The sequence below is a fragment of the Mauremys mutica genome, chromosome 1, assembly GCF_020497125.1.
Source record: "Mauremys mutica isolate MM-2020 ecotype Southern chromosome 1, ASM2049712v1, whole genome shotgun sequence".
Lineage (NCBI taxonomy): Eukaryota > Metazoa > Chordata > Testudines > Geoemydidae > Mauremys > Mauremys mutica.
In genome coordinates, this window is record NC_059072.1 from 198146285 (window position 1) to 198170173 (window position 23889).

Genomic DNA, 23889 nt, shown 5'->3' on the forward strand with positions numbered 1-23889 from the left:
AATTTCTAGAGCATCTCTTAGAAAAACATCCAATCTTGATTTTGGCATGTTTCTGTAAGAGTTATTTCGTTCAAACTAAGGCAGCAAGAGTTAAAGCAGCAGTCCCTCATCCCCTCCCCTCTCCTCTCTCCCTCCCCCCCACCAGTCTGTCATATTGACCACACAACATGCAATGAGGTCGTGTGTGGCAGTCATCATTAGATTGCAAAATACTTGAGTCTTCTGAGAGTGCTCAAAAGTGATTTTTCACTCATTTATAATTCATCCACAAATCTCTCAAACCCATTGAAGGCATTGTGCCTAGTTAAGGGTTTAGAAGCCAAATTCTATGTTTGAAATTTCAACTGTTTTAGATGTAACATTTGTCTGGAATTTTAACAATTTCTTCAGCTTCACAGAACTCAAACTGCTAAAAGAAATTTCCTCACCTTTTCACAGAATGCCGCTGTTTAAAGAGAAAATCTTGAGCACCTGAGAAATGATGCTATAAATAAGAACCATTTTGCACTAAAGCCTCCTTTCCTTTGAAAGTAAAATGACCAAAGGAGAGCACTCACCACTAACGGTTTCTGATTTGATTTGAGGAAGGCCTTTTGATCTGCGTTCTCTCTCTTTTTCTCGTTCACGCCTTTCCTGTGACCGAGATCTAGGAGAGTGTCGGCGCCTATCCCGGGATCGAGAACGAGAGCGACGATGACGTGACCTTCGAGATCGAGATCCAGACCTCGATCGTCTCCTTTTTGGAGATCTAATTTTAAATAAAAATATTAACATACAATGCTTTGTCTAAACATACAGTAGAAATTTCTATTTGACTCATCGGGAGCGAAAGTTCAACAATTGTATTTTTTAAAACTTTGAAATCAAGCATTAGGGTGTGTACACACTAGACATTTACACATAACAGTACATAGTGTATCCCAAATAAGTATTTATACCAACTGTAAACTTAAACAACTAAACATACTTTATCTATACTACAAATCTGTTGTAATTTATTAAATTTATTATTCTTTCATCTTCTGATATCCTCTATCACTTTTATTTTATGGCACTAACTCCAATATCTATTATATCACAGAATGTACTTGTAGCTATAAGTGAGGAAAACTTTTCTTACAAGATGACAACTAAAAAATTAATAGAAATGTCAGTGAAAAAGATGGTTTCTACCTTTTGTAACTGTTGTTCTTTGAGATGTTGTTGCTCATGTCCATTCTAAGTAGGTGTGTGCACTGCGTGCACAATCGTCGGAAGGTTTTCCCCTAGTGGTATCTATCAGGTCAGTCCAGGAGCCCCCTGGATGTCAAGGCCTTGAGCTCAGATACCCTCCTGGCTGAAGTTATCATGACCAGGAATGCCACCTTCCATGAAAAGGTAGAAGAGCAAGCATGTTGCTAAGGCCTCAAAGGGGGGCCACCATTAACCTGGAGAGTACCAGGTTATGGTCCCATATTGGTACTGGATGGTGAACTTGAGGGTATAACCTGTCTAGTCCCTGGGGAAGCAGCCCATCAGGCTAGTGAACACCAATCAACCGTCAACCCCTGGATGGAGCGCAGAGCTTGCCGTCAGGTGAACCTTTAAGGATGAAACCGCTAGACCTAGCTGCTTCAAATGCAAGATGAGGGGTATTGATGCTTTCATCAGATGTACCCTTCTGCATCGCCAAAATCAAAAATCTCTTCTACTTGACCACGTATGTAGCTCTAGTGGATGGTTTCCTGCTGCCGAGGAGGACCTCTCTTATAGGCTCTGAGCATGTCAATTCCATGGGGTTTAGCTATGATGCTTCCATGCCATGAGGTGGAGAGAGACGAGGTTGGGATGCTGGAGGCATCCGTGGTCCTGGGTGATTAGGTTTAGCACCAAAGGCAAGGCGATTGGGGTGTCTACTGACAATTCCAGGAGCGTGGTATACCTGTGTTGACAGGGCTAGGCTGCAGCTATCAGTATGACAGACGCTCTTTCCCTTCTGACCTTGAACAGGACCTTGTGAATGAGCGAGAAGGGTGGGAATGCATAGAACAGGTGGTCCTTCCAGGGAAGGAGAAATGCATCCGTGATAGAGTCAGGGCTGTGGTTCAGGAAGGAGCAAAACTGCTGAACTTTGCAGTTCACTTGCTCACTTTCTATTGAGTCTTGTCGTGAACAGATCTACCTGGGGAACCCCCACTGTTGGAAGATGCTGTTCACGATGTCCAGGCGAATGGACCACTCATGGTTGTGGAAGGACCTGTTGAGATGGTCCTCCAGCTCATTCTGGAATCCTGGAAGTAAGATGCCTCTAGGTGTATTGAGTGGGCTATGCAGAAGTCCCACAGCTTGAGGTCTTCCTGGTAGAGGGGAGAGGCGCGTGCTCCACCTTGTCTGTTTATATAAAACATTGCTATTGTATTGTCCATCATGACCGATATGCACCAGCCTTCCAGATGGGATTGGAAAGTTTGGCAGGCTAGGCGACCCGCTCTCTGCTCCCCGACATTGATGTGAAGTAAGAGCTCTGCTTGGGACCAGAAGCCTTGAGTCCTGAGGGCCCCTAGATGTGCTCCCCACCCCAACGCTGATATGTCCATGACAAGGGACATTGAGGGATGGGGCCTGGAGAAGGGCACCCCTGTGCATGCCACTTGAGGATTAAACCAGCATATGGAGGGTCTCTCCAGTTATAGGAGGGACTCTATAACCAGAGGTGGGAGCGAAACGATCTTGTCCAGATTGTCTCTGTTTGGTTGGTACACTAATGCCAGCCAAGCCTAGAGAGGCCTGAGGCGCAGTCTTGCACACTGAACTACATATGTGCTATGCGGCCATGTGACCTAGCAGCTTCAAGCAGCTCTGCACCACTGCGGTGTGAAAACGCCTGAAGTCCTCTATGATGGAGCAAATGGCTTGGAAGCGAGGCTCCGGAAGAAATACTCTTGTGTGAGTGGAGTCCAGGATTGCTCCTATAAACTCTCCCCTCTGGGTAGGGGATAGGGTTGACATTGGCACGTTCAGCAATAGACCCTCTGTCAAAGGCTGACCGTATCAGGTTTACATGCGCCTCTACCTGCGCCCTGGAGTGGTCCCTGACAAGCCAGTTGTCGAGGTATGGGAACACCTGCCGTCTCCTCAGGAAAGCAGCGACAACTGCCATACACTTGGTAAACACGCGAGGGGCCGCTGACAGGCCAAAGGGGAGGACTGTAAGATGACTGCAGTTCACTACGAACCTGAGGAACCTCCTGGGGGACAGGACTATCGATATATGAAAGTATGTGTCCTTCAAGTCAAGGGCAGCATACAAGTTCCCCAGGATCCAGGGAGGGAATGATGATGGCAAAGATACCATGAGAAACTTCAGTTTCATGAATCTGTTGAGGTTTTGCTGGTCGAGAATGGGTCTGAGACCCCCTTTGGCTTTTTATCAGGAATAGAATCCCTTTCCCCATAGCTCCTGAGGAACCTCCTCTACTGCTCCTGCACTTAGGAGCGTTTGCACCTCCTGTACAAGAAGTTGCTCGTGAGAGTGGTCCCTGAAGAGGGACGGGGAAGGGGGATGGAAGGGAAGGGAGGAACAGAATTGGAGAGCAGCAAAGAATCCTGTGGCACCTTATAGACTAACAGACGTTTTGCAGCATGAGCTTTCGTGGGTGAATACCCACTTCGTCGGATGCAAGTGGAGAGAATATCCCAATTGGAGAGAATATCCCAATTCTACTGTGCACTGCATCCAGCAGTCTGAAGTTATCTGGGTCCACGCACAATAGAAGTGGGATAGATGGTTCAAGAAACAGGGAGAAAGATCCAGGATGTGGTCTGGTGCATCGCCTGGGTGTACCCTCAAAAGGCGTGTTTGGAACCGGAGGGCTGCCTTGCCGAACCCTGGCCTTGGGTGGGTGGGGACTGGGGAGGCCTGCCCTGCTTCCTGGAGTAGTCCTGCCTAGGCTGCGTAGGATAACAACACAGGGGAGACGGGGGCTCAAAGCGCTTTCTCTGTGTGGCTGGTGCACACAGCCCCAAGGACTTCAATGCTGCCCATGAATCCTTCAGGTTATGGAGTTTGGAGTCCACCTGCTCTGAAAACAACCCCAAGTCTTCAAAGGGAGGGTCCTGTATTGTTTGTTGGGCCTCTGGAGGGAGGCCTGACACCTGCAGCCATGAATTCCTCTTCATGGAGATAGTGGAGAATATGGTACACATGGCCAAGTTTGCCGCATCCAGGGCAGCCTTCAACGGAGTCCTTGCCACTGCCAGAGCCAGTTGGGGACGAAGGGCTCCCTCCATGAGGAGATGTTTAAGTATGAAGTCCCTCTCTTTTTTAGTGCTATGACGAAATCCCTTGCAAATCCCACACCAATTTGTCTGATGGGACCTCAAACAGGACTTGTGGGGATCACCCTTTGGCATAAGTTTATGGCAGGCCCCGCACGGCTTGAATTCTTGGGACTGAGGCATGCCCCAATCCCTGGGAAGGGGGAAACCAATTTGGGGGGGAGGGACCAAATTGAGGTGGGAACCCCCCCAAACAGAAACTCACTAAGCTAACCACTACCAAAACACTAATTCTACTCTATTTATAAATGCAATAATAGAAACAACTAGGGGAGTGCAAGAGAAGAGAAACGCAGCTCCAATGACTGTCATAGGTGGTAAGAAGGAACTCAAGTGGCGGCAGGTCAGCAGGGTCCTATATGCAGCGCCATGAAAGTGAAACTCCAAGGGGCACCGACCCAACAGGTACCACTAGGGGAAAAACCTTCCAATGACTGTACACGCGGCGTGCGCACACCTACTTGGAATCAACATGAACAAGCACTCGAGGAAGAACAATACTACTTTACACTATTATTTAAAGCTAAGCAAACCAAGGCCTGACAGGTATTTCAAGGTAATCCTCCAAAAAAACCCAAGTAAAGTGCTGCAAAGGAGTGGCCCTGGTAATTTAGTAGGCAGATTTGCCACATAAATACAGGTGGCTTTCAACAGTATCCCAGGATTCTGTTAGGATATGCTGTCTGTTTTTCTGATAGGCAAAACCTACAGCCCAAAATATCATTCAAGAGCCTATGGGTCTTTTTGCAAAAATAGTGTTGTGAACTCTAGAATCCTGGTACAAATTAAATAATGACATTCTGTCTATTTAAGATTTCTCCAGTAACTGCAAAGGGAGAAGTTATTCTTCGCTTTTACCAGAAGAGGAGAAATGTAATATTGATGGTTCTGAATGACTGTCTCATTCCACTCAAGTAGTAGCTGTAGTTCAGAGATATAAGAGTGATCCCTATGTATCTACTGCAGCTACTTATTTGGCCCCCCATTATTGTAGTATCCAAGCACTTCACAATCTTTACATGTATTTATCAACACAACAAATGCAGTAAGAAGGTCATTTTACCCATGGAGAAGTGAGGCATAAAGATATTAAGGACTTGTCTACACCAGGAAATTTACTAGCATAGTTATACCATATATCCTTTGTGCATACTCTTATTCCAGAATAAGTGTGTCCACATAGGGATTTATCCTGCCATCTCTACAGTGGTAAAAGTATACCAGTAAATTTCCCAGTTTAGTCAAGCCCTTAGTGACTTGCTCAAGGTCACCCAGGAAGAGCAGCGAATTGAACCCAGGATCACCAAATCCCTGGCTACCACACTAACCATAGGGCTATCCTTCCTCAACACATAGATACTTAGTAAAGCACTTTGAATCCTTTTGATGAGATTTTTATATATATATAAAAAACTTTAGCATATGTAAAAAATATCATACATATATTTTCAGTGCTAGAAAAAATTACATTAACTTACCTTGATGCTGATCTAGATCTTGATTTTCTGTTATCAGAAACATGTCGTTTAACTTCCTGAACACAGGGCTGTTCCACCTCCATATCCTAAAATACCCCACAAGTTAAAATGCTGTAATTACTGCAAGTATTAATTTTATTCCAGTTTCTGACTGGACTCAATTAGTCTACCGAATAAGTTACATGAAATTAAATTCATAGTTAGATATCTAGAATCAAAACCATGATATGATTTTGTCCAAAACACAGATTTTACTGTTTTATTCACCAGTGCAAAAAAATAATAATAAGCACAATACATTCGTAATAAATACTATTACTATGTCAACATTTTAAAAATAATTCATACAAAACTTCAATTTTTAAATTATTGATTTTTCTCCACGATTAGTTAATTTCAGCATGTTATGTTATTAGGTATAATAAATATTTCTACAGTAAGAATAGGGTATGAATAACTAATGACAGTCAAGCTAAAAAAAACATTGATTTTTTTAAAAACCTACTGTTGTTACAAGTAACGTCCAAAGTCACCTAGTCTGTGTCTCACAATGTGTTCCACAACAGTATGCTCTAATAGTAGAAGATATTTGCTCTAACTGCCAGTTCAAATTTTTCACTTTTTGTTTTAACATTTTCTTTTAATTGAGCACCAAAAGATTAAATCACTGGCAAAATAAGGTGTGCACGAAGGGACACGCCCTGACTCTTGTGGGGAGGATACTAACGAACTCTTCCGGGCCTGTTCAGCACAAATGAGGCACACCTGCAAGGCTTGTTCTGCCTGGAAGGGTGAGCTTAAAAAAAAAAGAAAACTTGCCACAGGAAGAGGCAGTGAACAGGAGGAGGACTGTTCCACCTCAGAGACTGCTGACAGCAAAGACAGGCCAGCTGAGAGGGAGAAAGTGAAACTGCCCCCTCACAAAGCAGCACACACCCCAAGAGGAGGACCTGGAGGTAGCCCCCATTGAAAGACAACAAATCTGCTGACAGACTAAGCCCAAAGGGCTGAATTCAGGAAGACTGCCTGATATCCAGGCCACTTTTGCCTTTGTTTTCACACAGATTCTCCTCTCTCATAAGGGAAAGAGAGGGGAGAGGACCTTTCTTTTGTCTGTTTTATTCAGAGAACTCCTCATGTGCTACTAACTGGGGGAAGGACAAACAACTAGAAGTGGGGTCTGGAGGAAGCCCCTGCCTCCCAGTCTGCAACAAGGAAACACTGCTCTGAAATGTCTTATGAGGTCCAACGTGGGGCTCCCCCTTCCTGCAGACTTTAAGCAAAGTTTATAGGAGAAAGTTATACTGGGTGGATTATGGGGATTGTAGATGATATAATGGAAGGATAGGCGAGTAGGGGGAGTCTTATCCATATTTTAAGAATTTGAGGTTTAAATGCTTAACACTTTCTCCTCCCTCTCCATTCAAAAGCAGGGAGTACCGGTATGACTCCATCCCGCTCTTTCCCATGCCTCCCAATCTTCCACCATCCTCTCCATATTCCTTTTCTCAGACTTTTTCTACTATCAGGTCTCCAGTCAGAGATACCTACGAGGAGGGCAAGGTGTCATTTCCATGAATTGTGAGATGAAATGTTATCAAGCAACCACAGGCCCATTCTCTCATTTTTCAAGGGTAAAATATATATATTATATATAATTATGTTCATCTAGTCTGGCCAACTGAATGAAGTCACCTGCTTTTCTCAGAGCCACAGGAGCAGCAAAGGTCCCCAACTTTGCTTGATGTCTGAAGCAAATAAATTGACCAGCAAAGTCCCCAACTCTTGGAAGACTGAATCATTCTGCAGATCAGTTTTCTCTCCCCTGAACACTCAGCCTGAAACCTTAGTTTTGCCAGAACATATGAAGCTGAAACTAGTTAACTCAAAATGTGTTCCACAACAGTTAGAGGGGGTAGCTCTCACCCTAAATCACAGAGGAAGCAGTTGTAAGGAACCATGTATCTCATGGCTTTCCCAATTGCCTACAATCCCAGATAATGGATGCTCCTCTTGAATTCTCATGGGAACTATTTTTCTTCCCATTTGCACTTGATCAGGCAGGCAACCCTAGTAAACCACACAGTAAGAATTTTAGACAGAAGTTTTCCTCACTGATGTTTCTAGATTTGTTCCATCTTCTCAGGGATTGAAAAACTTCAGTGAGGAAGGTTATCTCTGAAGAAAGACCAGGCACTGATCTTATCGACAGAAGAAATGCCTGGAAAACCCTACTGTAAAGGACAGTCCACTCAGCTGTAGGTGAGCAATAAATCATCAACTCCAGATGAATGGCTTGCCAAATAGTTGCAGCAGTGTGTTTGTGTAGTCTCTGAACCAACTGTTCAATTTGTCACTGTATTTTTATTATTTTACATGACTGTAGCACCTAGGAGCCCCAGTCCTGGCATTGTACTAGGCATTGTAAAAACAATGAACAAAAAGACAGACCCTGCTCCAAAGAGTTTACAATCTAAGTCTGCAGGACGAATGACCCTTTCAAAGTGTGTGCAGAACCTGAACCTCAGGTGTGTTAAGTACCACAAAAATGATACAGAGCATTTGTCCCAGATGATCACAAAACTGTGTTGAAGAATCTGGATCATTCTCCAGGAGTTCTGAATCACCTCCTGTCTGCTACAAAACCTGAGGTGGTTGTCATCCAAAAGGGCTGAAATGTATATACCCTCTTCTTTGAGGAAGGTAAATACGGCCACTAAAATCTTGGGAACAAACATGCTGACAAAAAGCTGACAAAAAAATCCAAGGGTGGGGAAGAGGAAAGAAATACTGAAAATGGTGATGATCTCAATCACAGGTACTAGAAACATAATAGACTAATGGAAACAAGCAAGTACGGGATTATTTTTATATCTACACAACATAAACAACTCTTTTGCTGGATGTCCTGAATGAAGAAAAAGGGTCACCATCCACAAGCATGCATCTTACTGCCACAATTTACAGGAAACAGGACCAGGATTGGGACGGACCCCCATCATTATTTTTGGGAACCAAGGCAAATCTTAAATATCAAACTGCCTCTTCAGAGGGTGGGGCAGGTGAAATTGCATATAGGGACAGTTGGTGATAAACCAAGTCCTAAAAAGCTATCCATTTGTTTGGGCTGAAGGGAAGCAAATTAGGGACATGAAGTTTGGTCAGAGGGGATAAAAATGTGGTAGTTACATTGTACAATGTCCAAAACACACTGGGGTCCCAAGTGGATTTAGCCCAAACTGACAGAAGAAACTTTCTCAAACTAGCCCTGATAGGGAGGCACAGTCACAATCAACACTCTGACTGCTCAGTGGCTCCTAAGAAGTAATCTCTCTCTGGCAGAAAAAAGGACCGCTTCCTGGCATTTGCCAGTACCCCTAAAGTTCTTAGCCTGAAGAAAGCAATCATTTTTGTCTTTGTGCACAGAAAGCTTGTTCACATTCAAGGCCTCAACAATTTACTTTTTGTGATTATAAAGGGAGCCTGAATCAGATAGATTCGGAAGATAGCCTATGTCCCAGGACTGCAACTGAATGTATACCCTGGCTATTGTGGTGGAACAGAAGAAAATCTTGTGATATCACAGGCTGCATCATAAATTGAGAAAACTTGGTATGGATTCCGGAGCCTCTTTTTTGTAATCACATTGCTTTTTGGATCTCCATTTGGATGATTTACTGTCTTTAATAAAAGAAAGGGAAGCTCTGGAGGTGACTACACAGGCTATAAGTACACACAAGGCTGCTGAGAATGCACTCAATCTCCTTTCAGAGAATGTTTAAGTCTTATCCTTATGTTCTTCAGGGAAACTGCTCCCTCAAAAGTCTTTCACAGATAAAGTCTTAGAATCCCTTTCAGAGATGGCAAATTTTGACTTCTTGTGTTTAGGAACTTTATATACCGTATATACTTGTTCATTAGCCCGTTCATTTATAAGCCAACCCCCCAAGATGGTTAGGTAAAAATAGCAAAAACTGTATGACCCTTTCATAAGCTGACCCTATATTTCAGGGGTTGGCAAACTTTGGCTCCTGGCCCGTCAGGATAAGCTGCTGGCGGGTTGGGACGTTTTGTTTACTTAGAGCGTCTGCAGGCATGGAGCTCCGGGTAAACAAAATGACAATGTATTAGATATTCAATGATTCCATAGAGTTTAAAATCATCAAATTTGGTGTAGACCCCCGCTCTTTGATGCGTCACTTTTTTACCAAAAATATTCAGCTTATGAACAAGTATATACCGTAATTTAAGTCAGAATTTGCTCACTGATCACTTCAAAGAAGGAGCCAGCCACTTTAAATCCACAATATCCTCCAAAACCTCTGAGATAAGGGAACTATCCCTTACCTACCATTTTTCATTTTCAGGGGAATTTCTTGGAATTTTTGGGTCTGCCTCTATTTCAAATATATTGTTAATCTCTAAAATGAGCTCATTTATATAGTTTACCTCCAGAATTAGAGTCAGACTGATATTGCTGCAGGGACTTTGAGGGGAGAGAGTATTACTGCAGCTTGATGGGGGTGGAGGGAGAGATGAAAAGAGGTAAACAGACTTACCTGCAAGATCCAAATCCAAAGCTTTTCCCAAAGAGAAGCAGGAAAGAAGTAAGCATTGCTTCTGCTACACAGAGGCAGAACATTTGTGGTGCAGTGTCTACTGAAGCACTTTGGCACCTAAACTTCTATCAAGTGATCTGCCTCCATGAATGTCTGTGGGCATGGTTACCTTCAGTAGTCTGACAGGTTACCTGCTAGTGCTTTTAAACCACTAGGAGCCTAAAATTGTATTGGATGGCAAGAGTCCTCACCTGCTGATGTGTTTTCTGTATGTGTGGTTCACTCTGTACTGGGAAAGGAGCTTGGAAAGTCTGCTGCACTGCTGGTGTTGGCGGTATCACAGGCTGAGCCATGGGAGGAAACTGTGGGGTAGGCAGAAGTCCAAAACCTGCCATTTGTCCATTAGGAGGGAGCGGGATCTTTAGGGGGGGAAAAAGTTCATTTTCAGTCTTGGCTTGGCTTGATTAATGGAAAGCTGCACATATTTTGCTCAGAGCAGCACTGCAAGCTTTATATGAAAAAAGCTCATATATACATTAACTATGTGTCTTCATACATGCATTTATCTCTCTCTCTAGTTGTGTGGCCCCTTTCAACACTCAAATGAAAAATTTAGCATGCAATATGTCATTAGAATATGTACAATACATTAACATGCACTCACAATCCAACTTAGTTCTAAACATTTTCTACTCTAGGGGACTGACAAGGCTCTGATGCTGCAACACATTTAATTTTCTATATGTAAGTACTGCAATTGAAGTCAATGGAACCACACATGAAATTATGTGTATAAGTTGTTTACCAAAGCTAATGGTGTATACAAACGTTATTTCTTCATATTTAACAGATTTCCTTCCAGTTCCATGCATCAAAAATATTAAATGATTCGACATGAAGAGTAGACATTCTAAACACGTATTAATAAAAGTAACAAATTCCAAAGGAAATGAATCTCAAAGATAATTCAAAGCTACCTGGTGGTGCATTGGATCTTGCTGCATTCCCATCAGCCGCGGTTGAAATGGGTCTATATTTGGGAGCTGTGGATATACTGGCTGCGGCATACCTTCTCCTGGAAATCCACTAAAAAACAGATAATTACTCTGCAGCAGCAAGGCAATATTAATATGTAAACATTCTGTTTTTACATTTAAAAATCTCATTGCTGCTTCAAATTTAGATAAAAATTTAGCTGAATACTCCATAGAAACCAATCATCCAATTATAGGTAGAGCTGGAAGTGATTTCTTTAGTTAAGGCTACCTAAAACTTTGCATTACAAGACCCTATTTTCAATGATAACTTTGCCAAAATTTAATCATCCAGGCTGAGATTTTTCATGCCAGGTGTCTCTCTCAGGCTATACCCATGTTTCAGCAAAAAAGGTTCAGATGTTTGAGAATAAGGTTAGAGAAAAAAAAAAATCTTACAAATGTTTTGCTGAGAAACTCTAGTTCCCTCACACTTTGGAGCAGGACTTGAAGTTTGGCCAAGGGAGGTTGGGGAGAGAAGAGGGATGTGTGTCACACTGGGATCAGAGAAGTGCCTTTTGATGCCTTATTCAGTGCACAGAACAGACAGTGCTCAGGAAATTAACCAGATATGCATAGGGAATAAGGGTGTTATAGAACCCTTGTCTCTTTTGTTGCAGACATTGGAAGGTGTGTAATGAATGGAAGTGTGAAAAACTGGACTCTAGCCATGACTCTGCCACACATTTCCTTTGTGATGCAGGACAAGTCACTTAAACCAAACTTTTCAGTGTGAGTTCTCATTTTCTGTTTGCCCAACCTGAGACAGCTGGAGCCTGATTTCCAGAAATGCTACATACTCAAATGCAAATGGAATCAATGGGAGCTGTGTTTTAAACATTTAACGTGCTATAAATACATTAAATGCGCTGAAAAAAATCAGGCCCAATATGGCCTCAAGTGGTACACCCAGTATTAGTGGATACTTTCAATAATTTTGGTCTTAATCTTTATGTTCCTTAGGTCCCACCTGTAAAACAGGGACACTACCCCCACTTTACTTCAGACGGATGTTGTGAAGAGAAGTCCATTAATATTTGTGAAACATTCAGATGCTATGGAGACAAGCACCATAAAAAAAGCTTATGAGGAAATTAACAGTTCTGCATTAAGTGTGGAGCTTGGGTTGTGTGTGACAAATAAGACATGAGGCCACATATTCAATATTTTTGTTTAGATGCTTAGTAACTACCCATTCATTGAGTACCATCCAGCTTGTGCACTGAATGAGGCAGGGCCATTACAGGCAAAAGTATGTAATCACGTAATTAAACACTACCACAATGTGTATGCACAAAGGGGCCGAATTGAAGTTGCACACGAATTAAGGATGCACTTAACTCTGCGTGCTTAAGATTGCAAACTCAATTTTCTCTTAACAATTCTGTGTTTCTTCCACAGCCAGAAAAGCAGTCAAGTTCATTTTATTAATAAAAAAATGCCTTGAAATATCCAGCTTTAAAAAACAAAAAAAACCAAAACTGAAATCTTGCACCTATAACTAGATGAGCTGTTAGATAACCTACAGAACAGATTCTTCACCCAATTCTGTGACATGCCAAACTCTTACACAGTACTGTTTAAATAAAAATAATGTAGTCAAACAATTATCAATATCTAAACTTGCAGACTCTTTATTTCTATATTGTCATAACCTAGAATTTTAACTGAAGCTTTCTTGTATTCATATGAATCCTATTAGTTTTATTTTACGACATCACAAAACTTACAATGGTGGTTGAGAAATGGAAGGAGACGGAGCTGAATCCTCTTTCTTTGAGTCTTCTACTGCTTCTGGCTCATCATCATAGTCAAATCGATCTAGCAGCTTCTGAAAGAAGTTACATTGAGCCAACTCCACTTTCCTCAATATTTTATAGCTAAAATATATTTCTATTACATTAAGGATATAAATGTCTTACTATAAAATTTTAGCAACTCCGGAAACAAAAGGCGAAAGATATTTTACTCAAAAAGCAAAGAAAAAGACAGTTACCCTTTTTCGTAACTCGTGCTCTTCGAGATGTGTTGCTCATGTTCATTCCATTGTAGAGGTGTGTGCTCGCAACGTGCACCGGTGCCAGAAGTCTTTCCTCAGGGGTATCTGTAGGGACCGGCTCTGGTGCCCTCTGGAGTGGCGCGCACATGTCACGGTATAAGGGGCACTGCCATCTCCCCCTACCCTCAGTTTCTTCTTGCCAGAAACTCTGACAGTGGGGAAGGAGGGTGGGTCATGGAATGGACATGAGCAACACATCTTGAAGAACACTAGTTAAGAAAAAAGATAACTGTCTTTTCCTCGAGTGCTTGCTCATGTCCATTCCATTGTAGGCAACTCCCAAGCAGTACCACCAGAGGAGCAACACAGCTCTGCCAAATCCAGAGTCATCTCTTGCTTGCTGGGTGATGGCGTAGTGCGTCATGAACGTGTGTACCAAAGACCACGTCGCAGCCCTGCAGATGTCCTGGATAGGGACATGCGCCAGGAAGGCCGCTGAGGACACTTGAGCCCTGGTCGAGTGGACCTTCACTATAGGCGGTGGCTCAGCCTAAGCCAGCTCATAACAGGTCCAGATGCAAGTGGTGATCCAATTCGAGATCCTCTGAGAGGACACCGGGAGACCCTTCATCCTGTCCACTGTGGCGATAAAGAGCTGGGTTGATCTATGGAAGGGTTTGGTGTGCTCCAGGTAAAATGCTAGAGAGTGTGCCGGACATCCAAAGTGTGTAGCCGCCTCTCCTCATTGGTTGAGTGTGGCTTCGGACAGAACACCGGGAGGAAGATATCTGGTTGACATGAAAAGGGGACACCACCTTAGGCAGGAGAGCAGGATGAGGTCACAGCTCCGACACCCAGCAGAAGAATCGCTTCTACTTTGCCAGGTAAGTCGCTCTGGGGACGGCTTTCTGCTTTCCGCTTTCCAAGAGAAGCTGCTGTACCTGACTAGAGCAGGCCTGTTCCCCTGGGGTCAGCCACGCAGCAGCCAAGCTGTGAGGTGAAGAGAGGGAAGGTTCGGGTGCAGAAGCCGACCGGTGTCCTGCGAGAGTGGGTCCGGGCAGCTTGGCAGTGGTCATGGAGCAGCCACAGCCAGATCCATGAGTGTGCTGAACCAGAGCTGGCGTGGCCACACCAGGGCGATCATAATGACTCATGCCTCATCCCTTTTGATTTTCAATAGGACCCTGCTGATCAGCGGAACTGGCATGAATGCATACATCAGATCCCCCGTCCATGAAAGCCATCAGAAAGGGCGCCCCTGCCAAAACCTTAGAGAGAGCAGAAGTGATGACACTTCCTGTTCTGGATGGTGGCAAACACATCCATTCAGGGAGCCCACCACTTCTGGAAAAGCACCCGGACGACCTCCAAGTGGAGCGATCACTTGTGGTGCGAGAAAAAGGACCTGCTGAGGAGATCCACCAGCATGTTTTGGACGCAGAGAAGATGCGAAGCTTCCAGGTGGATCGCGTGCTGGATGCAAAAGTCCCACAGGCAGAGTGCTTCCTGACAGACAGCTGACGAGTGCACTCCCCCTTGCCTGTTGACACACAAGACTGAGGCCACGTTGTCTGTCAACACCTGCACTACCCCACCGGACAACTGTAGCAGGAAGACACCACAGGCTAGGCGGATGGCTCTGAGTTCCCTGACATTTACATGTAACACCAGCTCCTCTGGAGACCATGTCCCCTGGGTCCGCAGCATACCGAGATGTGCTCCCCAACCAAGGTCGGAGACATCCAATATCAGGAAGACCGTGGGCCATGGACACTCAAACGGCACTCCTTCCAGCACTAACCCTGTGTCAGTCCAGCACTGCAGAGAGGTAAGCATCTTCAGCGGGATCGTGATGATCGTGTCCAGATGATCCCTGGATGGAGAATAGACAGTCGCTAGCCCCAACTGAAGGGGCTGCAGTCTGATCTTCACATGATGGACGACGCAAGTGCACGCTGCCATATGACCCAATAGTATGAGGCAGACCCAGTCCGTGGTGAGCGAATGTGCTGAGATGCTGTCAACGAGATCTGACATTTTCCTGAATCTCTCTTGCAGCAGAAATGCCCTGGCTCAGGCAGAGTTCAGTACCACTCCGATAAACTCTATCCTTTGGATTAATGTTGATTTTTGCTCATTTATCAACAGATCCAGGGCATGGCAAGTGGATTGCAGCACGGTGACACTGCGCTGGACCTGGGTCCTGGAGTGGCCCTTGATGAGCCCTTCGTCGAGGTATGGGTAAATCTGGATACCCCGACGTCTGAGGTAAGCCGCCACCACAGACATGTACTTGGTAAACACCCTCGGGGCTGTTGCTAGGCTGAAAGTTAGCACTGCAAACAGGTAGTGGGCAGTCCCAACCGTGAAGCGCAGGAAAAGTTTATGTCCATGGACTATCGATACATGGAAGTAAGCATCTTTCAAATCGAGGGCAGCGTACCAGTCTCCTGGATCCAGGGAAGGGATGGAGGAGGCCAGGGGGCCCATGCAAAACTTCAACTTCTTCAGATATTTGTTGAGGTTTTGCAGGTCCAGGATTGGTCTTTGACCGCCCTTGGACTCTGGGATTTAAAAAAAATAATGGGAGTAAAGCCCCTTGCCCCTGAAATTTAGGGGAACTTCCTTCACAGCTCCCACCTGCAGAAGGCCTGCACCTCCCAAGCGAGCAGACTCTCATGAGAAGGGTCCCTGAAGAGGGAGGGACTGGGAGGAGGGGACAGATGGACATAAATAAATTGAAAGGTATAACCCTGAGCGGTCCAACACTGTAGAGGCCCAAGCAGGGAGGAAAAGGGGACAGGCAGTTGGAGAAAAGCTGGGAAGCAGGATCCAGGACAGGCTGGAAGGTCACCACTGAGCGCACCCTCAAAATGCCCGCTTACCACCCTGCTGGTTGTGGGTGGAGCTCTAATGAACGGAGGATGTTGGCTGATGGCCTTGCCAGTGCTTATAACCCTTGCCTTCTTGTGGAAGGGCTCCAACCAAGGCTTACTCCCCAACCTCTGGGGCTGTTCCAGCTTAAACAGCTTTCTTGCCAGCCCCGGGGTGTACAGGCCCAGGGTCCGCAGGGTTGCCCTCGAGTCTTTTATATCACGCAATTTGGTATCTATTTGTTTGGAGAACAGTGCCAGGCCATCGAACGGAAGGTCCTGGATCGACTGCTGAACCTCCGTCAAAAGGCCTGAAGATTGTAACCAGGATACTCACCTCATGGAGATAGCTGAGGCCATGGTTCAGGCCGCAGAGTCGGCCACATCTGAGGCCACTTGAAGGGTTGCCCTTGCCACCACCTTGCCCTCATTGAGGATTGCCAGGAATTCTTTCCTGGGCTCCTCAGGCAGCAAGTCCGAAAACTTGGCCATGGACTGCCAGATATTAAAGTCATAGCGGCCAAGCAAGGACTGATAGTTGGCCACTCACAGCTGGAGGCTGAAAGATAAATACATTTTCTTTTCATAGCGATCGAGTCTCTTTGCCTCTTTATTTTTGGGCTCATTGACTGCAGACACCACCAGTGAGCTTGGGGCAGGGTGAGCGTACAGGTATTCATAACCTTTAGAGGGTACATAGTATTTATGTTCTCCTCACTTGGAAATGGGGGGGCCGTGATGAAGGCATCTGCCAAAGAGTCTTAGTAATTTTTGCCACTCCCTCGTGCACGGGCAATGCCACCCTGGCAGGGGCTGCCAAACTTAGCACATCGAAGAGGGAGTCTCAGGGCTCTGCCAACTCCTCGGCTTCAAGACCCATGTTTGAGGTGACGCTCTTTAAGAGCTCTTGATGAGCCATGGCATCATCCTGGGGGACTGGGTGAGAGGCTCCGAAATTGTTTTATCAGGCGAGGATGAAGGAGGCAGATATCGGTGGGTATTCCATCTTCATCACCTCCTCCATGGGCACCTCCGCCGTGGCCAGGTGACCTTGCAGGGTCCACTATAGGGTCATGTCTGTGTGTGGGGGAGGGGGAAGGGAGACCATTGCTGACCACTTTTCTGATGCCCCCAAGGCCAACCTATGTCCCTGTGAAGGCTGTGGAAACCCCCAGGGTTTCCAGAGGTGCCAGGGGGCAGACCACTGGCACCAGGAGGTGCTGCAGGGAAAGCCAGTGCCCCCGATGGGTGGCCCTGACTTGCTGGCAGGGACTCCTCCTCGCTGTCAGAGCCCAAGAGGAAGGTCTGTGTCTGGGGGGCCAGGACCGTGCCCAGGCCATCTGTCTACCCATCCCATTGTTGCTGACCTCAGAGCTCCACTGAGGATCTGCATGAGGGCGAAGATCCCTTGTGCCACGATCCCGGTGAATGGTGGTGGCATTCGGCAGATCAGTGACAGTAACTCGGTGATCTACACCTGCCTGACGCTTAGTGAGTAATCAGTCAAGCGGGAACAGGAGTGAGTGGGCTGCTGCACTGGGGATTGCCGGCATGCCTGTGGCAAACCGTACTGGCATTCCAGCAACCGGTAATGGCTCCCTGAACCCGTGGCTCAAACTGCTGCAGCAGTGCCATACACTGGGAGAGTGATTAGGGCAGTCCCAGTACCAGGGCTGTGTGAATGGGTGCTGCACCTCTGTGGGTCTGCGTTGTTCCACTGGCGATTGCCTCCTCGAGCCCGAGAAGCGCTGCCCGGAGTCCGGGGACTGACATCCAGGACCCTTATGGGTGGGCTGACCCACGGCTGGGATGTGGTGGCTCTGCGCAGGCAAGCGCCGGCAGGATACTTCCTGTGGTGAGGAGCGGTGTCACACTGATGGGGACCGTTGGAGGGGTGTCAAGGCAGATTTTCCCCTGAAGCGGAGCACCTCCATGGCCGGCACCGGTAGGGACAATGTCCTTCGTGGCCTGAAAGGCCTCCGGTGTGGATGGCACTGCCAGGTGCCGAATGCCTCTGCCACTTCCTGGGGTGGCGAGCTGATCCTGTAGTGGGCTAGCCCGCTCAGCGGAAGCTGGGTCCTGATCTTCATCCGGAGGTGAAAAGCTGCCCCTCATGGGTCTTTGCTCCCCTCTGGCCCACTCCTTCCCTTTACGGAACGCAAGAGAACATCCGTTCCCGGCCTTTCTTTGCTTTCTAGCTGGTACCGGGGAGGGGGATCAATGCTGGTCCGCGGTCCGGTGTTGGTGACACGCTCCGCACCAAGGCCACGGTGCTAGGAGCGGAGTCTGATCTGGACGGCTCTAGTGCTGGTGTAAGTGCTGACTCCCTGAGGAGCACTTGGAGGCGAATGTCCCACTCCTTTTTTGGTCCAAGGTTTAAAACTTTTACAAATGCAACACTTGTCACTAATGTGGGTTTCCCCAAGCACTTCAAACAGCTACTGTTGTGGTCACTGACTGGCATAGGTTTTCTGCAACAGTCACAGGGTTTGAAGTCCCGTCAGAGACTACAAGCTAACACTAAACTACAGTCAGGGAACTAAAAACTAACAACTTTTAAATAACTATATATGTCCAAGTTCACAACGAGCAGTTGAGAGGAGTAATCTTCCTGAGGTAAGGCGATGTTCCAGCACCATCACTGGTGATAAGAAGCAACTAAGGGGGGGGGAAGCCAGCAGCACCCCTTATACTGCGGCATACACAAGCTACTTCAGACGGCGCCAGAGCATGTCCCCTATGAATACCACAGAGGGAAAAACTTCCGGCACTAGCACATGTGGCGAGCACACACACCTACAATGGAATAGACATGAGCAAGCATTCGAAGAAGTAAAGTTTACTTAAAGAATAGATCTAACTGTTCAAAACTAGTTTTATTCAATTTTTGAAAGCAAGGTCTATCCTTAATACAGGAAAACAAGAAAACCAGTGATTTGGAAGTCAAGGGACCAGAGGGAATTCTGATTTTTTTGTTCTAGCAGTTGGACGTTTGGGGTGGGTGAACACCTCTTTGCACAAAACATCACTTGGAATATTTCAGAGCTCAAGGTGAAGTCCATGTGGCCCCCAACAACCACAGCTTTTCAGAGAGTCCCTGGCTTTGGGGAAGGGCACAGACACATCCCAAAACTGGGGATCTGCACTGACAACACTCAAAGGTGAACTTAAATTCCTGTATGTCCACCTTTCTATTAGTTACTATGTTAAAATGATCCTTATGAATACAAAGATCAACAAAGGATTTACCTTATCAAAAGAAGTTTTTTGCTCAGGTGGTGGGAAAGCAGCTTTTTGTTCTGGTGGTTGTGTTGTTGTAGTCTTCAACTGAGCAGTAATAGCCTGAACCTGAGCCATCACAGTATTATCTATGACTGGAGACTGGGGTTTTGGAGGCTGCTGAAAAGTCTGAAGAATCTGCTGAAGCTTAACAGAATAGATGTTAAATCAAAATGAGTTTTTCTATTTCAAAAAAATATTTCTGAACTCTTGTTAACAGAATAAGTTACACAATATTTGTAAGACAGATACAGATATAAAAACGTACACTAGACAGGTGGTTAGTTTTAAGAGGAGGTCAACATACTTGTGTGCAGGTATAGCACTCATTTGTTTACTCTTGATAGTTAGATGGGTACCAGCAATGGATTTGTTGGGCGGGAAGTCACTAGGAAGCAGAAGGAGATTCATAGAGACACTCCTGCTCATCCTCCCCTGAGACAATCAATTATGTTCCTCCTAAAAATAGATTCTCCCTACAAGCCACACCAGAGCTCATTGGTTTAGTTTTTGCACTCTAGCCCCAGTATAGTTAGTAAAATGGCTGTTAGTGCAGAAGGTGAACAATGCCCTACATGCAATTTATTAGTCACAGGGGTTGTCTGTTGTAGCTGAACAGATGAAAGCATATATACACAGTCATGACAAATATGAGAGAACATTATGAACAGAGTGAATATTTTCATAAGTCCAGGTTTGGAAGTTTTGTTTGCTCTAATTCAGAGGAGGATTTACAAATTGAGTAATTCAGGTCAAAAGCAAATTCAATGGATTAAGGCTGTCTCTACCCTTAAGGGAAATATGGTGTCATCAAGAAAAACTTAGATGCTTTGGAAAATCAGGTTAAGTCTAAAAACCTATCTGTGTTAAAAAGAATGAATGTTGGGAGTGAATTCAGAGAGCTTGTTTTGAATATAAAAATCTAATCCAACGATCTAGGTAGAGAACGTTTATATGACCCACAGGCCACCTTCTAGTACTTCAGAAGCAAATGGAAGATTGAGTGATCCTGCTCACTCTGCAAATGTTTGATGAAGGGTGCTAAGTAAAATATAGGAGAGAAAGGGTTTCTGGATAGTAAGTGCAATACACTGTTCATTACATTGATAATTTAACTATCTTGATAATTTAACAGTGAGGATTATTGGAATCCGTCAGTGAATTTTCCACAAAAATATTGACATTACTGGATGTTTTACTCATAAAGACCATCGAATGTTCAAATAAGTTACCTTAACTCTTGAATTCCGTATTTTTAAGGGTTTTATTTGGGGGAAGGGAGGGGTACAGTATTATTATAGATTTTGTATCAAGGCTGTAGAAGCAACTGCTGTAACTAAGTTAGGTGATTTGTGAGAGAATTAAAATTACAATTGTAACTGAAATACAGATAGCTTACCTGTTGTCCTTGTGTTGTCTGAAATAACTGAGCTACAGCTGCAAAGGCATCAGAACTAGGCAACTGTGATACAGTAGGTACTGAATTAGCAGTGACTTGGGTGGGTTCAGATAGAACCTTTGCTGGAGAGGGTGGTGAACCTGCAAGAGAATTACATTGAAAACCAGTCCTCTACAATTTAAGGTACTAACAGTCCACGTGTGTAATATAAAATATTTTACCTTCCAATGAAGAGATAATACTCATTCCTTTGTAAACTTAGCTATCCCCCTCAAAAGAATCGCTGATGTACATTAAATTCAGCCAAATCAATGCATCTGTATTCTGGTTTATACCGCTGTGAACTAGCCCTGACAACACGCTCTAACGTTCCTTTAGATATCCCATTTAGTATCTAGCACCTGCATGCTCTGTATTCAATGACAGAAAACTACGAATATTGGATCTCATAGGAGGGAGTCCAATGCATGAAACTTTGACCCAATGTTCCATTTATAGTATTACAGGTTTTTTTTGTTTTTTTTTTTTAAGGAGTTGAAGGTGAAAACTTACCTACTGAAATAGCACCAAACATTGCATATCAATACATTTGTAAAATAAGTTCCAACTGCAAAGTTTAAGTTTTTACTATTAAATAATTATTTCATTAAATGATTTATTCTAGGTTCCTATCCAATGGTTTATTTAAGGAGAAACAGCTGTCAGTGCCCCCAAAAAGTTAAATCAGTGGCAGCACTCCAGATGAGGATGCGCACCTCTAACAGAGGTAGCATACTGTGGACATGAACAACCACAGTATGTCGACCTAACTTAGGTCGACTCAATTTGTAGTGTAGACAAGGCCTGGGTAAGTTTCCAAGGCCTGAAGAAGAGCTCTGTGTAAGCTTGAAAGCTTCTCTATCTCACCAATGGAACTTGGTCCAATAAAAGATATTACCACTTTGTGTGTCTAATATCCTGAGACCAACACAGCTACAACAACATTGCATATCACAATGCCTGACTTATTTGTATGAACATGTGGATCTATTGACAGTTTAAATAACTGCTTTCCCTTTCTGTAAGTCAACACTGCAAACAACATTCTGAAAAAATTGTTTCCCCAGAAGTCAAATGCAAGATTAAATGTTTTGTAATGTTTCCAAGAGTGTGATTTTGCTCAAAAAAATTACACCTCAAGACTTGCTCACTGCGTGTATTCAGTTACACTAATTGCTTAAGGGACAAAAGTAAGTTTACTACTTTTTACTCTTTGCTGGATAGGTTCTGCAGTGCTATGATTGAGCTGGATTCTATTCCATGTAATGCATTAACAGAATTGTTTACTGCAGGGTCAAATTATTTCCTCTATTACACTTATGAAATCCCTCTGAAATCAGTAAGATTGCACAGCTAAATCTGAGGGAAAGGAATTTGGTCTGCTAGTTACCAGTGGCAGTACAGGAAAAGAAAAAAAATACAGATCCCGGTCACATCTCAGAGTGAGTTTTGCAAGGCTGTCAGTGAGTTACTAGGCATAGCAAGTGATGTCTCTGAGCTCTGTTTTTCTGTATGTTTAGGAAAAGTGACAATAGGTGATGTCTTCCTAAACATTATTGAAAAACATTTCACAGAAATCTTGTGAGCTGACACCATGCCTCACTTATACCAATTTAAACCATGTACAATACTGCACACCATTCAACACAAACCCCGTATCAGAGGTGTCAGAAGTACGAACTGGTTATTCAGGATGAGGATGGAGATGTGTGCTACAGATGGTGGAAGGAGATAGTTCAGAGAAGGCAAAAGATTGAGAAGGGAAACCAGAGAGTGGAGAATAGGTGGGGTGTTGAGTGACAATTATTTTCTTGTATTTTATGGCTTGCACCAATGTGTTATGCGGTCTAAATAACCTTGCCTCAAGATTTTTGTGTTGCAACAAATACTAGTCACTAAAAATATGCTGTGTAGGCAATAATATTTTTATATACTTTAGGGCATGACGTTTCTCCATTGTAAGATGTTCCATACTTTACTGAATCAGATGCTTAAAAAGGAACATAGAATTACACACTGGGAAGTAATAAAAAAAGTCTCACAGATACAAGAAAATTAAGAAGAAAGTTATTTTTAGTGGGAACATTATTATCAACACCCAATAGGTCTATACATACTTAGTTGTATGGAAAGACCAAAAGCCATATTGGAAATTATTGAAATTTGAGCTAATAACATATGTATAAATATACAGCAGCAACATTTATTCAGAATGTGTTCAGATTCTTCTATATAATTTTTGTGATAAAAGTGAATTTTGAAGTGTGCTAGTGAACTTGATTTACAAACATGAGGTACTTTTACCTTAGTGTACCAAATAGTAACAAGTCATTGGTTCCATAACTTTTAATTTAGAAGTTGTACTGACATTCGTACCTTCATTATTTGTAGCATTTTCTGCCATCGGGACTGTACTACTAGTTCCTGCTGCCATATCCAGGAGAGGCTGAATGATCTCTATTTTAAACACTCCATTTTTCTGCCAAAGGTTCAGGACACGAACTATCTTACTCTGTTCAAATAAAATAAAGTATTAATATAGAACAAAATATTCCTAATGCATAGGCTCAAAATTTAGTTCTTGCACATAAAGAAATGGGTGACTGGATCAGTGGTCTTGTAGCATGCTCAACTTTTAGACACACCTTGATTCCCTGTTACACAAGTTAGCAGGATCCACACTACTGGACCCCCCCCACCCCTTCTTTTTTTGGGGGGAGCAGGGGGTACACTAAGATAGCTTGTGCCACTCTCTAGCAAACTCCTCTGGCAAACCAAAAGAATAGCAGTGATAGAAAATTACGAGTTGCATCCAGTCATATGGCCATTCAGGAGAGTTTGATGTGGCCTTTGGAAGAATCCCAGAAGGGGAAGGCAGTGAAGAGCCAAGAAAAGGTGAGAAAAAGACAACA

General features: G+C 44.2%; 1 protein-coding gene across 2 annotated transcripts in view; it reads right to left on the minus strand.

Annotated features, from left to right (window-relative positions):
* The window catches only part of SCAF4 (SR-related CTD associated factor 4), a 72320-nt gene that overhangs the window by 23889 nt on the left and 24542 nt on the right, over nucleotides 1–23889 (minus strand). The window contains exons 5-12 of one of the 2 annotated variants that reach the window (XM_045002309.1): nucleotides 23354–23489; nucleotides 20939–21078; nucleotides 19510–19686; nucleotides 13119–13216; nucleotides 11332–11440; nucleotides 10606–10773; nucleotides 5796–5881; nucleotides 558–748 (exon numbers count right to left, since the gene is read on the minus strand). In XM_045002309.1, coding sequence (XP_044858244.1) covers nucleotides 558–748; nucleotides 5796–5881; nucleotides 10606–10773; nucleotides 11332–11440; nucleotides 13119–13216; nucleotides 19510–19686; nucleotides 20939–21078; nucleotides 23354–23489 — 1105 coding nt within the window. Of the gene's footprint in view, nucleotides 1–557; nucleotides 749–5795; nucleotides 5882–10605; nucleotides 10774–11331; nucleotides 11441–13118; nucleotides 13220–19509; nucleotides 19687–20938; nucleotides 21079–23353; nucleotides 23490–23889 lie in introns of both variants that reach the window. The other variant, XM_045002308.1, reaches the window with a different exon arrangement.